Here is a 15358-nt window from a genome sequence, read left to right as displayed (position 1 = left end):
TTTGTTTTTAAAGGAAAAATTGAATCTTTCATATGTGCTATTTTGCAATTTGCTTCCTGTGCTTAATGAAATATTGTGATACGTTTTTTTTTCTTGGCATTAAAGAAGTATAAAACTGCATCATCTTTTTTAACATAATTTTTAATGGCTGTGTAATATTGCACTTTATACTTTAGTCTCCTATTGCTGAAGGGGTTTTTTGATTTTTGTTGCTCTTCTAAACATCTCTGCACCTCAAGGTTTAAATACTTGCCTACTTATTTTGTTAAAATAAATTCTTAGGGGTAGATTTGCTGGAGAATGCAGCATACCCTTTCTTATGTTTCTTGAATAGATATTGTCAAACTGACTCTCTCTAGCAGTATATACATCTGTAATGGCACTGGTACTTTGTTGATCTAATGTGTGAAAGATGGTGTTTAATTTTTGCAGTTTTTTAGTTATCAGTGAGGTTGACTTTGTTTTCATGATTATTGACTTTTTTTTTCTCCTTTTTGTTAGTGAATTATCTGTTCCTGTCCTTCACCTTTTTCCTGTTTCTATTTAGTAAAGATATTCTTTATTTGTATTTATTACCTTTTTTCAGTTTATAGTTTGTCTCTGGAGTTTTATCACCTCTTCATTGTTTTAATATTTCATACCGGTTTATAAAGTAGCCTTTGTAATTTATGAATTACATTATTTTATTCTTCAAATTAGAAGTCACTTACAAAGGCCCAAAGAATAGGGTACAAAATACAAAGCTAATTTTGTCATGTTTTTATACTCAGTGAAAATGAGTATCTAATTTACTATAGTATTTAAGTAACAGGTGTTTTAGGGAGGGGTACACTCACCATAGCTGTTAGTTACATATTTGTAGCCACTGTCTCACCAACCCTATTAAGAAGGAAGCCATAGTACAGGGAAAGTTCAAGGTTAAAGAATTCTTTTGCTGACTGAAGGCTTGGTGGGTAATAAGGATAATAAAAGCAATAATAATATTTAGCAATTGTTATTGAGTTCTTTGGAGAAGGCGGTGGCAACCCACTCCAGTACTCTTGCCTGGAAAATCCCATGGATGGAGGAGCCTGGTAGGCTGCAGTCCATAGGATCACGAAGAGTCGGACACGACTGAGCATCTTCACTTTCACTTTTCACTTTCATGCATTGGAGAAGGAAATGGCAACCCACTCCAGTATTCTTGCCTGGAGAATCCCAGGGACGGCGGAGCCTGGTGGGCTTTGCCATCTGTGGGGTCGCACAGAGTCGGACACGACTGAAGCAACTTAGCAGCAGCAGCAGCAGCAGCATTGAGTTCTTATTACATGCTGAGTATTGTGACCTTGTAGAGTTTGAAGTCAACAAAAGGGAATTATTCATCTCATAATTCTCTGTTGCTGTGGTCTGAAAGAAAATACTGGATTGGCTGGACTATCAGTCTGATCCCCAAAAAAATGTGTTTTATGGTGGCTTTTGGTTCTTATGTAACTAATTTTTTCTTTTATAATTCTACAGGATTTGGTTAAGCAGTATAATACCTTAATAGAAGAAATGCTTCAAGTCCTCATCTATATAGTGGGTAAGAGTAAAAGATGTTTTGAAACAGAGCAAGAGTTACTTTATAGAGAGAACATTAGTAAGAACTCTAAGTTACTTTGTTCTTCTCCCAAATATAGCAGAGTATGTTAGAGATTGACATGACTAATGTGATTGATACGTTTAGAAACTCACCTTTAGAAAAACACAGCTATTACATCTTCATTTTTCAATACCTGATTTGTAATTGTTTGGACTTGTTTGTAGAGGTCTGGAAAATAATTACCCTTGTTAGAAACATAGATGTAAAATAACTATATGCTAGGGGCTAAAAATTTTATATATATATATATGTAAAATTTCAGTGTAACATGCATCTAAGTAAGATGTATTTTCATCCAGTTCTATTAAATTATTTTGTGCCAATATTGGCCTTACTTCTGCTTTTATATATTCTATATTATAGTCTCTTGATTTTACCAGCTGTGTAAAAGTTCTTAACTTCTTATTCTGGCTCTTGTTTCTTACTTTACTGTAGGAGACACTGCTTTGTATTAATAGTTCCTGGTAAGGATTCTAGCCATTAGCCGAATCTGAAAACATGGGTATATTTTACTTGCTGTTTGTCAGGGGCTAGTTGCTGGACTAGCTGCTTGTCTCAGCAGAAAGTGTGGTAAACCTTCATTGCCACGTGAGATGTAAATCTTCCAGGCACCAACTCTTCTGAAATAATTCCAGAGTATTCTGTAGGAAACTTCTGGATAAAAATGGACAAGTTAAAAATGTGAAAAATATTTTTAAGTTGATGATATACATTACTAGATTACAAAACTTGAGGGGAATTTTTGTGTTTGTTCTTGGAATACTATGAAGAATTTATGCTACTGCATATTAATACCATATATTAGAATTGTCAATAGGTTTTGGTATTTTATATTTTCACTATTTTACTATTGCTATTATATTGCTGTTATTTTGTTTACCTAAATTCATTGGATATTTCCTTCTATGTCATTTTATTTTTAGTTAATACTTGCTACATTTCTAAGTTTATTACTTTTAAGAGCCATCATTTTTTAAAAAGTGTATGTATGTGTAAAATCTCTGGTAATATTACAGAGAAAACATCAATAAGTGTAAAAGATTTGGATTAAGAATCATAAGATCTAGTCTTGACCTTGCTATAAACTATCAAGAGCATACCATTTACATTTTCAGGGGCTCACATTCTTGATTTGTAAAATGTAAAAGTAATCTACATGATCTATAAGATTCTTTCTAGCATGAAACTTACAGAGGGTACTGTTCTAGGGAAAAAATGAAAATTACAGTGTATTTAAAGAGTCTGTTGAGAGTGAATTAAACTAACAAAATCTCATTGTTTTGCTGATTTGTAGAATTCAAATCTCTTAGACAAAAAAACAATCTTGTCTTTGTACTCTAATTACCCTCTTATAGATATATCACGAGACTTTGTACACATTTAGTATTGAAATCATTAAGTACTATTGAATACTGTGACGTAAGATCAAATGTATCAACTCTTCTTGAGGCATTGGGAATTAGATGCTGTTGACACCAGTGACATTCCCATAGTTAAAATTAGCTGTTTTCTCTCTCCATTTGGCAGTTTATTGAGATAAAAAATAGAAATCTGATCATGTGGGCATGCTGGCAATAGCATCCATTTCTGACACACATTACTGTTTTGTCATTTAGCCTATAGAGACATTTTTAAGTATTTTGTCTTTTAGTTTTCACTTTGTTCTTTCTTAAATAACAAGTAGAGACAAACTTGAGAAAGATCTTAAAAGAAAAGCTGTTGTTTCATGATCTTTTGTTGCTGCTGTTCAGTTGCTTAGTTGTGTCTGACTCTGTGACCCCATGGACTACAGCAAGCCAGACTTCCCTGTCCTTCACCATCTCTTGGAGCTTGCTCAAACTCATGTCCATTGTGTTGGTGATAGCATCCAACCATCTTGTCCTCTGTCATCCCCTTCTCCTCCTGCCTTCAATATTTCCCAACATTAGAGTCTTTTCCAATGAGTGAGTTCTTTGCATCAGGTGGCCAAAGTATTGGAGCTTCAGCTTCAGCCTCAGTCCTTCCAATGAATATTCAAGGTTGGTTTCCTTTAGGATTGATTGGTTGGATCTCGTTGCTGTCCAAGGGACTCTCAAGAGTCTTCTCCAACACCACAGTTAGAAAGCACCAATTCTTCAGCGCTCAGCCTTCTTTATGGTCCATCTCTCACAGCCATACATGATTACTAGAAAAACCATAGCTTTGACTATACAGATCTTTGTTGGCAAATTGATATCTTTGCTTTTTAATATGCTGTCTGGGTTTGTTATAGCTTTTCTTCCAAGGAGCAAGCATCTTTTAATTTCATGTTGTCCCATGATGGCCACTACCCTCTTTTTTGTTTTTTTGATTAGTAATACATGCTTATTTAATTGAGGGGCTTTGTTTATAATATTTGAGTGTGTGTGTTTAAGTTAAGACAAGCCCTGTGTTACTCAGATCTCTGTATTTTTCTTCCTCTTTCAGCATATAGACTGTTGTTCAGGTTTAGAAACATGTTCAAATAACTTTTGGTCACTCTCTCATAGATTTGATTTAATGTAGTGTTCTTTATTTACGTGGAAAGCAATTAACTCTTACTTTTTCTTTTCATTTTTGTATTAGGAGAGCGTTACGTACCTGGAGTGGGGAATGTGACCAAAGAAGAGGTCACAATGAGAGAAATTACTCACTTGCTTTGTATTGAACCCATGCCACACAGTGCCATTGCCAAAAATTTACCTGAGAATGTAAGTCCAGTTTTGTTTTTTTACTCCATTCGCATCAAGATGGGATAGTTTTTTCTTTTTCTCTAATTGAAAGCTCTTGAAGTTTTAGGAAAATCCATTTTGATTTTCAGATATAAAACTCTCACCATTAATTTTTTAGTGGTATAAACCACTAAATTAAGGTATAAACCTTAATTCTGGGCTTTGGGGCCTTAGGTAACATTTTAGAGATATTCTGGCTATTTAGAAAACACCTTAGAGCAATAAACTCTTTAATTTTTTTACTTTAACCTAAATTTTCTCCAGAGGAGGAGATAACTTTGTGAAATACTGAAACTATTTGGGTGGTGTGTTAGTCTGGGTCTTCTGAGAAGCAGATGTCAAGATAAAACATTTAAGTTTTTATTAGGAGCAATGACTGTGAGAGGATTGATGAGGGAGCCGGGAAAGGCTGGGGGAGCCATCAAACTGTAGTGCAAGTCTGATCCCAGATGAAGAAAGAGGGAAGGAAGATTAGGTAGGAATGTCCTGGACTGCTGGGTAGTCTAATCAAGGTTTGGTGCCTTCCCACGCCTCCCTGAGTGAGCCTGCATTAGTGTCTCTGTTCCTCTAACTGGAGGTCTGCAGGGTGCATTCTCATAGCCGTCCCAGGTGATCTTTACATTCAGTATTGTTGATATTTAAGCAGTAATCCTAAAAGATTATAAGTCATATTTTTAACACATATTTTTAAATTATGCATTAGAACAATGATTCTTATAAGAGGTTAAACTTACCTTTACTATCAAGGCTTTCCAGAGAAGTAGAATAGAAATAAGCCTTGACTCTTGGTCATTTTTCTTCCAAAATATCCATAGTGCTTTTCTAGTTTCACTGTTAACTGATTCTCAAACTTTAACCATATCACCTTCATAATTTCTGTACATCTGTCTACCAATTTTAGAAATTACTAGTACATTTTAAAATTAACTTACATTTTCCCTTAGCATCTTTTTAAGCAACAATACGATGAAATAGTAGGTTTGACATTCTAGATTAATTTTTTCTTAATACATGTTAAGATACATGAATAACTGTTCAAAAATTTAAGGATATAGAACTGTGCCACCTAAAAACAATTTCACATACCATCAGTTCAGTTCAGTCACTCAGTCATGTCCAACTCTTTAGGACCCCATGGACTGCAGCACGCCAGGTTTCCCTGTCCATCACCAATTCCTGGAGCTTGCTCAAACTCATGTCCATTGAGTCAGTGATGCCATCCAACCATCTCATCCTCTATCATCCCCTTCTCCTCCCGCCTTCAATCTTTCCCAGCATCAGGGTCTTTTCCAATGAGTCAGTTCTTCACATCAGGTGGCCAAAGTATTGGAGTTTCAACTTCAACATCAGTCCTTCCAGTGAATATCCGGGACTGATTTCCTTTAGGATGGACTGGTTGGATATCCTTGCAGTCCAAGGGACTCTCAAGAGTCTTTTCCAACACCACAGTTCAAAAGCATCAATTTTTCAGTGCTCAGCTTTCTTCACAGTCCAACTCTCACATCCATACATGACTACTGGAAAAACCATAGCTTTTACTAGATGGACCCTTGTTGGCAAAGTAATGTCTCTGCTTTTTAATATGCTATCTAGGTTGGTCATAACTTTTCTTCCAAGGAGCAGGCATCTTTTAATTTCATGGCTGCAGTCACCATCTGCAGTGATTTTGGAGCCAAAAAAAAAAAAAAAACCATATTTAAATAAATACTGTAAATAATTACCAAAAAAATACATACCGTATTTTGCAAAAAAGTAGCAAGCTTTAATGTATACCCTTACTTTTCACTGCTTTCAAGTACTTTTTTAAAGGAAGCTAAATTTCTTAATTTTTTGCAGCACTGTAGGAGCCTATGAGCTTGCTTTAGTATATTGACTAAGTCCTTATCCTGATTTTAAATGACTTCATTTAAAAAAAAAAAAAAGATTCCTTGTTGGGACTTCCTGGTAGTCCAATGGTTAGGACTCTGCCTTTCCACTGGAGGGGGCGTGGGTTCAATTCCTGGTTAAGGAACTAAGATCCCACATGTGATGTAGCTTGACCAAAAAGAAAAAGAAAAATTTTTTGTTAAAGGGAAAGTTCAAGCCAATTTAAAAAAAAAAAAAAAATTACAATTGCAGAAGCCAGCATATATTTGGACATCTACTTGCCTGGAAAATCCCATGAACGGAGGAGCCTGGTAGGCTGCAGTCCATGAGGTCGCTAAGAGTCGAACATGACTGAGCAACTTCACTTTCACTTTTCACTTTCATGCATTGGAGAAGGAAATGGCAACCCACTCCAGTGTTCTTGCCTGGAGAATCCCAGGGACAGAGGAGCCTGGTGGGAGGCCGTCCATGGGGTCGCACAGAGTCGGACACGACTGAAGTGACTTAGCAGCATATATGTGTTTTACCATAGATCCTATTTATTTTGTTACCTTGGTTTTAGGGATTAGTTCAGCATGGACATGTGCTTAAATGATTTGGGTGAATAACATACGAGATAAAGAAAATAACAGTTTATTTGAATTACTGGTTGTATGTGTATACATATATGGTAAATTTAGATTAAATTTCTTCCTTAAGCAATTTATACAGGCATCCTACCTCTGTTAAGAAATCCATCCCTCAAAGCTAATAGGTTTTAGACCTAATTTTTAAATATTGGAAATTGATCTTATTTTGAATTATTTTTAAAATACTCAGAAATGCCTTGAAAGGGTATTTCAGTTCACAGTAAGAGAAAACAAAGTCATTATGTGAAGGTAAAAATAACAAAAATATCGTTTCAACAGGAAAATAATGAAACTGGCTTAGAGAATGTCATAAACAAAGTGGCCACATTTAAGTAAGTACTTAATATTTATGCTTATTCTGAAAGGTAGGTCAATCTTTGTCTTGTAATTTGAATTCTTGTAGAAGTTCTGAAGTTCTTTTCTGAACTCCTAAAAGCAAAATTCAAGTGTAGACAGAAAGGGTGAGGTCTAGGGGTGCACTGAAGGCACTTAGTACCTGTATGCTGAAGAAGGGAGTGTTTTTTGGCAAATCAATGAGAGATATCCACTTTTTATGTTAGGTGACTTAATAAGTAAACAAACCTTTCTGATAGTCTCTTTCCCATCAATTCTAAGCCGTGACTTCATTTATTCTATTAAATTTTCATTTTGTATACTAATTTAAAATTTTTCTCTGCTAGGATTAAAATATTTTGCAATCGTTTGATTCTTTGAGATGTGTAAAATGGAAATAAGATTTTAAAAGGTTAATTCTTGAAATTAAAATAATTGATACTAGTAGTGAATTTCTACTTGTTATTGTCACAAACTCATAGATAAATTGCTAGTGTCAAATACCTTTAAAAATAGAATATAGCTTTTTTATGCTCAAATAATATTCAGTAAGATATTTCACTTACTTTGATAGAGAGCAAAAGCTGTTTAATGTGCAGTAATATGCCTTTTGGCTTTAGTGTTTTTCCTTATAGTTCTCTATAGAGGATTCAGTATTTCATTTGAATTTACAATTTCCTAAGGACATGATATCTTAACTACTATTTTAGATTTCACCTTTGACAATGCAGGCTTTAGTCAAATAGGCAGTCTTAGGCTTCAGAGGCTAAAAACAAAGCCTTAGCGATTAAGTAGAGCATGGGATCAGATCTACGTGGTATAAAATAAACTTTTTCATATTTGTTTAAATTTCATAATTATGAGACACATCTGTTACCAGGACTTTGAGCTTACAGTGTTAAATTTTTTAGTTTATTTTCATGAAATGAAATTTGTCATTCAATTTAAGCAAGCTGAATGAGATGTGATTGTTTTCTTTCTCTTGATTTTAAGATTAATTTTTAGGTTCTTACTTTGTGTTACTTTATACTTCAAGGGCCGTGTAGTTCACCTCTGTATTTTCTGTCTTTTTAGGAAACCAGGTGTATCAGGCCATGGAGTTTATGAACTGAAGGATGAATCACTGAAAGACTTTAATATGTACTTTTATCATTACTCCAAAACACAGCATAGCAAGGTATGAAAAGTTACCCTCTTCGATAAATAAACCGAAAATGCTTTAGGCTTTCCAGCTCCATAGACAATTCCCTGGTTTTTCAGTAGTTTCATACTGGTTTTCATTATTAGAGGGCACTATCTTACCCAAGAAATTAAAATTGAATCAATAATACTATCTAGTATGTAGTCACTATTCAAATTTTCCTGATTATACCAAAAATATTCTTTATAATTATGTTGGGGTAGGAGGATTCAATCAAAGATCATGCACTTCATTTGCTGTCATGTTTCTATAATCTCCTTTAATTGGGAATACTCTTTTTGCCTTTTTTTGTTTTTCATAACATTCACATTTCTGTCAATGTCAACTAGTATAGGCTAGTTGTCTTTTAGAATACCCAATATTCTGGATATGTCTAATTTTATTCCCATGAGTAGATTCAAGTTAAGCATTTTGGAGCAAGAATACTACATAGGTGACATATTGTATCTCATCAGTAGATGCATAATGTCTGTTTGTCCTATTAAGGAAGATGTTAAGTTAGATCACTTAGTTAAGGTGATGAGTGAAGTTAAGTTAGATCATTCAGTTAAGTTTGATGTCTGGCTTTGTTGTTATAAAATGAATGAGTTCCAGTTTTTAGTACAATGCCCTGTATATAATAGACACTAGGTAAATATTGTTGACTGAAAGAATTGGGGAACTAAATTAATGATGAGGATTATTACCATCTATTTTGCAGTGACCTTCCCTAGGACGATGATTTTGTTTCTGGAATAAGGTAGCATTTGAATACATATTTCAGTATGTAAAGTATTTTGGTAGGTTTCCTGCCTACTTTAGAGTACTCCATTTGTTTCATGCTTGTCAAGTGTTATATTTTAAGATAGGCCTTTTTTTTTTTTAATATATATAGGCTGAACATATGCAGAAGAAAAGGAGAAAACAGGAAAACAAAGATGAAGGTAAAAGTGAGATTCTAAATTGACTGACTTTGTATTCTGATTTTTAGCAGCAAAGCATATAGTGTTTTGTTTTTGTTGTTTTTTTAAGTGAGCAACTAATGGAATGCAAAGAACCCTTTGTTTCTTGTTGACATATTAAGACATAGTGTACATCAATGGTGATAGAATTTTAAATTTTAACAAATGGAGTTCATTTTGGGTGACTTACATAGTGACTCATATTTCCCATAGTATTGATGTTTTCAGTGCTTTAAAGATAACAAAGATCCTATGTTGTTTTGCATGTAGTATATGATTCGATATTTGAAATTTAACATGTCTGATAACCCAAATAAAATAGTAACTGTTTATCTCTTCTGACATTGATCTCCTCCCCACCTTAGCATTACCACCACCACCACCTCCTGAATTCTGCCCTGCTTTCAGCAAAGCAGTTAACCTTCTCAATTGTGATATCATGATGTACATTCTCAGGACCATATTTGAGCGGGCAGTAGATCCAGATTCTAACTTGTGGACTGAAGGAATGCTCCAGATGGTATGTATACTGAAAATATTTTCTCTCTTTCAGATACTTTCTCTACTTCACAGAGGTCTTCAGGGCCTGGAGAAGTCTACCTTTCTGACCTTCAGTTAGAACCACAGCTAGAGCACCTGAGACCTAAAAGCCATTGAAAACAGCTCAGATGTGGCAGAGATTTCCTTGTGACACAGTCTCAGGCTTTTAGGATCCTTACTCTTGGGAATAATTTACATTAAAAAAAATAAATAAAAACAGAGGAAAAATGGAAAAGGCCTATTCCTGCTAATAATAAATTGGCATGTCATTATCGTATCACAGTTTCCTATATTTTTGATTTCACATGTACTGTTTCATAGAGTTGTTTGAGACTTAGCTCATTAAATGGAAGCAACTATTTTTTTCTCCATAGTGTTATAGATAAGTTACTTAATAATGTCACCTTTGGTAGCTATAATTGGATATTTATTTAGCACCTGCCTAACTGAATTTCCTTGACTGTTACTGATCTAGAGGCTGTAAATGATGTCATACTCTATGTGTGTCTCACATTTTTTCAATAACAGTGGTAAATAAATGCACTAAAACTTTCAACCCATAGAGACATATTTGAAGTCAAAAGGTAAAATTTTTCTTTCTGCCTCCTAGCACCCTATCTAAAAGGTTTGTGTCTTTTGGAAGTCATTCCGCATTAATGCATATAGGCCTAACACATGCTCAGTAGCTGCATATTCCATTATGGACATCTATGATGCATTTAACTATCTCCTATTAATATGCTTTTAGGTTGTTTTTAGGTCTTTGTATAACAAAGAACTGGAGAAGGAAATGGCAACCCACTCGAGTATTCTTGCCTGGAGGATCCCATGGATAAAGGAGTCCATGGGGTCACAAGAGTCGGACATGATTTAGTGACTAAACCACCACCAACCATAACAAAGAACACTTCCCAGGTGGCTCAGTGGTAAAGAATCTGCCTGCCAGTGCAGGAGATGTGGCTTAAATCCCTGAGGAGGAAATGGCAACCCACTCTAGTATTCTTGCTGACAAGATTCCATGGACAGAGGAGCCTGGCAGGCTACAGTCCATGGGGTTTCCAAAGAGTTGGAGATGACTTAGCAACTAAACAACAGAATCCTACTCATGAGGGCACACACACACACACACACACACACACACACACACATAATAAAGAACACTAAAATGAATGTTGTATTTGTATACTTAAGTAAGTGAATCTATCACACTGATTCCTAGTTCTGGGTCTATACGTTTACATTACTAATAGATATTGTCTACTTGGCTTCCAAAAACATTATACTGGTTTACTTTCCCATTACCAGCGCAATGAGAAATGCCTGCTTCCTAACACTTTTATCACTCCTGTATTATAATAAGCTCTAAAATTTGCCATTTTAATAGGTGAAAAATAGATGATCTTGTTTGTTTCACTTACATTTCTTTAAGTGAGGTTGAACGTTCTTTTTTTTTTACTGTGCCATGCAGCTTGCCCTGAGCAGGGATCTAACCCAGGCCAAGGCATTGGAAGCCTAGAATCTTAACCACTAGGCCACCAGGGAACTCCCAAGGTTGAACATTTTTCATATGTGTATATATCATTTCTTTCTCTGTGAACTGTTTGTTCTTAAACTTTGCACATTTTTTTACCTGTTAGACTGCTTACTTTTATACCTCTATTTAAAATATACTTACCTGAAGAAGTGCAGTTCTAAAGATCTTGTCCTATTTTCCTCTTTCAGGCATTTCACATTCTAGCATTGGGCTTACTAGAAGAAAAGCAACAGCTTCAAAAATCTCCTGAAGAAGAAGTGACATTTGACTTTTACCATAAGGCCTCAAGTATGTTTTAGTATCATTTTCAGCAGTTTCAGCTAATTGCCAATTTGTAATGGAAAGTTTAATTCTAATGGAGTTTTTTCCCCCCTTATTTATTTTTTTAATCTATTTTTTAATAGGAGGAAAATTGCTTTACAATGTTGTGTTGGTTTCTGCCATACAGCAATGCAAATTAGCCATAATTATACATGTATCACCTCCCTTTTTAGTTTCTCTCCCCTCCTCCCATCCCACCGCTCTAGATCATCACAGAGTGCTGGCTGGGCAACTTCTCACCAACTATCTATTTTACACATGGTGGTGTACATATGTCTGTGCTAAACTTTCTTCATTTGCCTCTCTCTCTCCTTTCCCCACTGTGTCCATGAGTCTGTTCTCTGTCTGCATCTCCATTCCTTCCCTGAAAATAGACTTGTCAATACCATTTTTGGAGATTCCATATATATATATTAGTATATGATACTTGTTTTTCTCTTTCTGACTTACTTCATTCTATATAATAGGCTCTAGGTTCATCCACCTCACTAGAACTGACTCAGATGTGTTCTTTTTTTATGGCTGAGTAATATTCCATTTTGGGGCTTCCCTTGTAGCTCACTCGGTAAAGAATCTGCCTGCAGTGCAGGAGACCCGGGTTCGATCCCTGGGTTGGGAAGATCCCCTGGAGAAGGAAATGGCAACCTACTCCAGTATCCTTGCCTGGAAAATCTCATGGACAGGGGAGCCTGGTGGGCTGCAGTCCATGGAGTCACAAAGAGTCGGGCACGACTGAGTGACTAACTCATAATGTTCCATTTTATATATGTACCATATCTTCCTTATCCATTCATCTGTCAATGAACATCTAGGTTGCTTACGTGTCCTATGTAAATAGTGCTACTGTGAACATTAGGATACATGTGTCTTTTTCAGTTATGGTTTTCTCAAGGTATGTGCCCAGTGGTGGGGTTATTGGATCATATGATATTTTATTCCTAGTTTTCATACTGTTCTCCATAGTGGCTCTGTCAATTTACATTCCCACCAACAGTGCAAGAGGGTTTCTGATAAAGTTTAGTTAGTCCTTAAGACAAAAAACTCTGAAATTGCTTTAAATCTTTTCCTAGCATCTTTAGTTTTTAAAATTTTCAGTAGTGCAAATAATGTTTTTTAATCCTCACAACAATCCTTTTACTGCACAATCTCATCCCCCTTTTGTGGGGGCTGCATACACTGAAGGTTTCTTACTTTCATTCCTTGTCACAGTATTATCAAATATATGCTGCTATATCAACCATAATATTCAGAGTACCCACCTATGAAAGTTTTGATGTTTCTGAATTTAAAATGATTGCAGAAGTCTGAGTGAATGATAATGTGTTTTGCATCGTTTTTAACCTGGAAGAGCAGGATAGGTTTAGATTAGATTTTTATTAAATGCTACGTCATTTAGACAGTTTTTTCAGAGCACATTCCAGGAACATTTGATTTATAAAATCAATAAGAGAAAAGCATCTCATTTTCTATTTAAACACTTTTTTTTTTAGATTCTTGCATACAGCCTAAACCTATTCAGTTTATAGGTATGACTGCTCTCACTTCCATATTTTGGGGCGCTTTGGTTCTCAGTAAGTATTTTTACTAGACAGCGAGCAAAGTAGAGGAAAGGCAAGAGACAGATCACTAAGGGTACTTTTCACTTTGCAGACCCAGTAGAAGATGTACAAGAGAGACCTAAAGTAATTCCAGTTTTTCAAGTTATTTAATTTAGTATTTGGTACTTCATGTGATTGCAGAGTCTTCCATTGAAAAATTAATGTAGCTAAGGGATTGAGTCCAAACTTTATCAATGTGAATAACATTAACTGTAAATTAAAATTTATGTGTAATTATGAAGTACATGTTTATGATGTAGAATTTTTGTGTTTTAAAAAAGGATTGGGAAGTTCAGCCATGAATGCTCAGAATATACAAATGCTTTTGGAAAAACTCAAGGGGATTCCACAGTTAGAAGGCCAAAAGGACATGATTACGTGGATACTCCAGGTAAACCTAAAAATAAACGAATCATATCTGGTTTAAATATTTAAGAATCCTCTGCATGCCTCTAAGATTAAATCATAGTATTTGCTAATTGTAAAATTATTTATTACTGATCTTCATGGTCACTTGTAATTTTTAATGTTAGTAATACTAATTTGCTGCTGCTGCTGCTAAGTCGCTTCAGTCGTGTCCGACTCTGTGCGACCCCATAGACGGAAGCCCACCAGGCTCCCCCATCCCTGGGATTCTCCAGGCAAGAACACTGGAGTGGGTTGCCATTTCCTTCTCCAGTGCGTGAAAGTGAAGCCGCTCAGTTGTGTCCAACTCCTAGCGACCCCATGGACTGCTAGGGGGATTTTCCAGGCAAGAGTACTGGAGTGCGTTGCCACTGCCTCCTAGAGTTACACTATTACAATCATTGATCATATATCGAACTATACATTTGGTCAGCTGCTTCAAGTCTAGTCATCATTTCCGTTGAAGGTTCAGTCATATACTTGGTAATACAAGAAATAATAATCTTGTGAAACAAGCAAAATACAAATGGTATAGTTAATAACATTAGTGGAATTAAAAGTAAATATTTTAGCTGTGAGCCTCCCACACCAGTTTTTTTTAAAGATTGTCAAGACTAGGGAATGGGTCACTTAGAGCAGTAATCTGATTTTTCATGTGGTTCAAATGTGTTACATTAAAGGATTTATCAGATACAAAAATATAGCGTTCAGTTTGAATTATACCACAGATATCTCCCTGAGATGCTGTAAGGTGTCAAGGGTCTTGCAGTTGTGTAGCACTGCCTTTCTCATCATAGAGATCTCAGAATTCAATAGGCTAATAGCCCGGTTACTATCATTTAAAGCTTATGAAAGTTGTCAAGGCTTAGATGTGGTCAGTTACATCCTCCAACCCATTGAAGGCACACACACACACACACATACACACAAGCTGCTAAATGGTTATACCAGTAGAATACAGATCTTTGACCCATTGGGATCATACCAGTGGTAGATTGGTTGGGGTTACCTGTAATTTGTTAACATGTATGACCTTAAATTTATGGGAATCCCAGGCTACACCTTCATATCATCCCTGTAGATGTCAAGGCCATAAATTAGTGCCACAAATCCACTGAGTTCTATACCAATCTCTCTCTCTAAGGGTAATAACAGGCATAGTTCATAAAGCACCCAGCCTTGTCTCATAATTACCAGGTTGATCATTTTTAGTATGATTTAACCGTTCCCAACGTAGAGGAGCCTTTAAACTTAAATGACCATAGCCTGGTGTTAACCATGTTGATCCTCCCCATAATTGTAGGAGTTTTCCTTTTAATAGATGAGAAGTTAATTTTTTTTGAGACTTAGCTCATCACTCCAATTGAGTTTAAATGACCCTAAGAGGAAACTTAAATCTATGGCCAGCTTCTGAGCAGGTATTTTTAATTGGCCAGGTGAGAGGATCCCATCTAGAATTATTATGAATAGATAGAACAGGACATTTCCCTATGTTTTAGTGGAGGGGTCTTTTTAATAAAATTTGTTTTATTAGTAAATATGTATTGTAAACCTGCTATGTGCCATGCTCATTTCTAGGCTCTGAAAAAGACAGATAAGGTGCTTGTTATCATGGAGTATACATTGAGGTACAGACAATA

At 35.5% G+C, this 15358-nt stretch overlaps 1 protein-coding gene across 5 annotated transcripts in view; it reads left to right on the top strand.

Annotated features, from left to right (window-relative positions):
* UBR1 (ubiquitin protein ligase E3 component n-recognin 1) overlaps positions 1-15358 on the top strand; it is a 152697-nt gene that overhangs the window by 66740 nt on the left and 70599 nt on the right. For all 5 annotated transcript variants that reach the window (XM_055537521.1, XM_055537523.1, XM_055537524.1 and 2 more), the window contains 8 exons: positions 1498-1561; positions 4205-4329; positions 7125-7177; positions 8253-8355; positions 9254-9302; positions 9686-9840; positions 11583-11682; positions 13595-13704. In XM_055537521.1, coding sequence (XP_055393496.1) covers positions 1498-1561; positions 4205-4329; positions 7125-7177; positions 8253-8355; positions 9254-9302; positions 9686-9840; positions 11583-11682; positions 13595-13704 — 759 coding nt within the window. The remainder of the gene's footprint in view (positions 1-1497; positions 1562-4204; positions 4330-7124; positions 7178-8252; positions 8356-9253; positions 9303-9685; positions 9841-11582; positions 11683-13594; positions 13705-15358) is intronic.

This window comes from Bubalus kerabau, chromosome 10 (assembly GCF_029407905.1).
Source record: "Bubalus kerabau isolate K-KA32 ecotype Philippines breed swamp buffalo chromosome 10, PCC_UOA_SB_1v2, whole genome shotgun sequence".
NCBI classification, from domain to species: domain Eukaryota; kingdom Metazoa; phylum Chordata; class Mammalia; order Artiodactyla; family Bovidae; genus Bubalus; species Bubalus kerabau.
The sequence above is the reverse complement of the archived record's forward strand: the minus strand, read 5'-3'. Positions and strand labels throughout refer to the sequence as shown.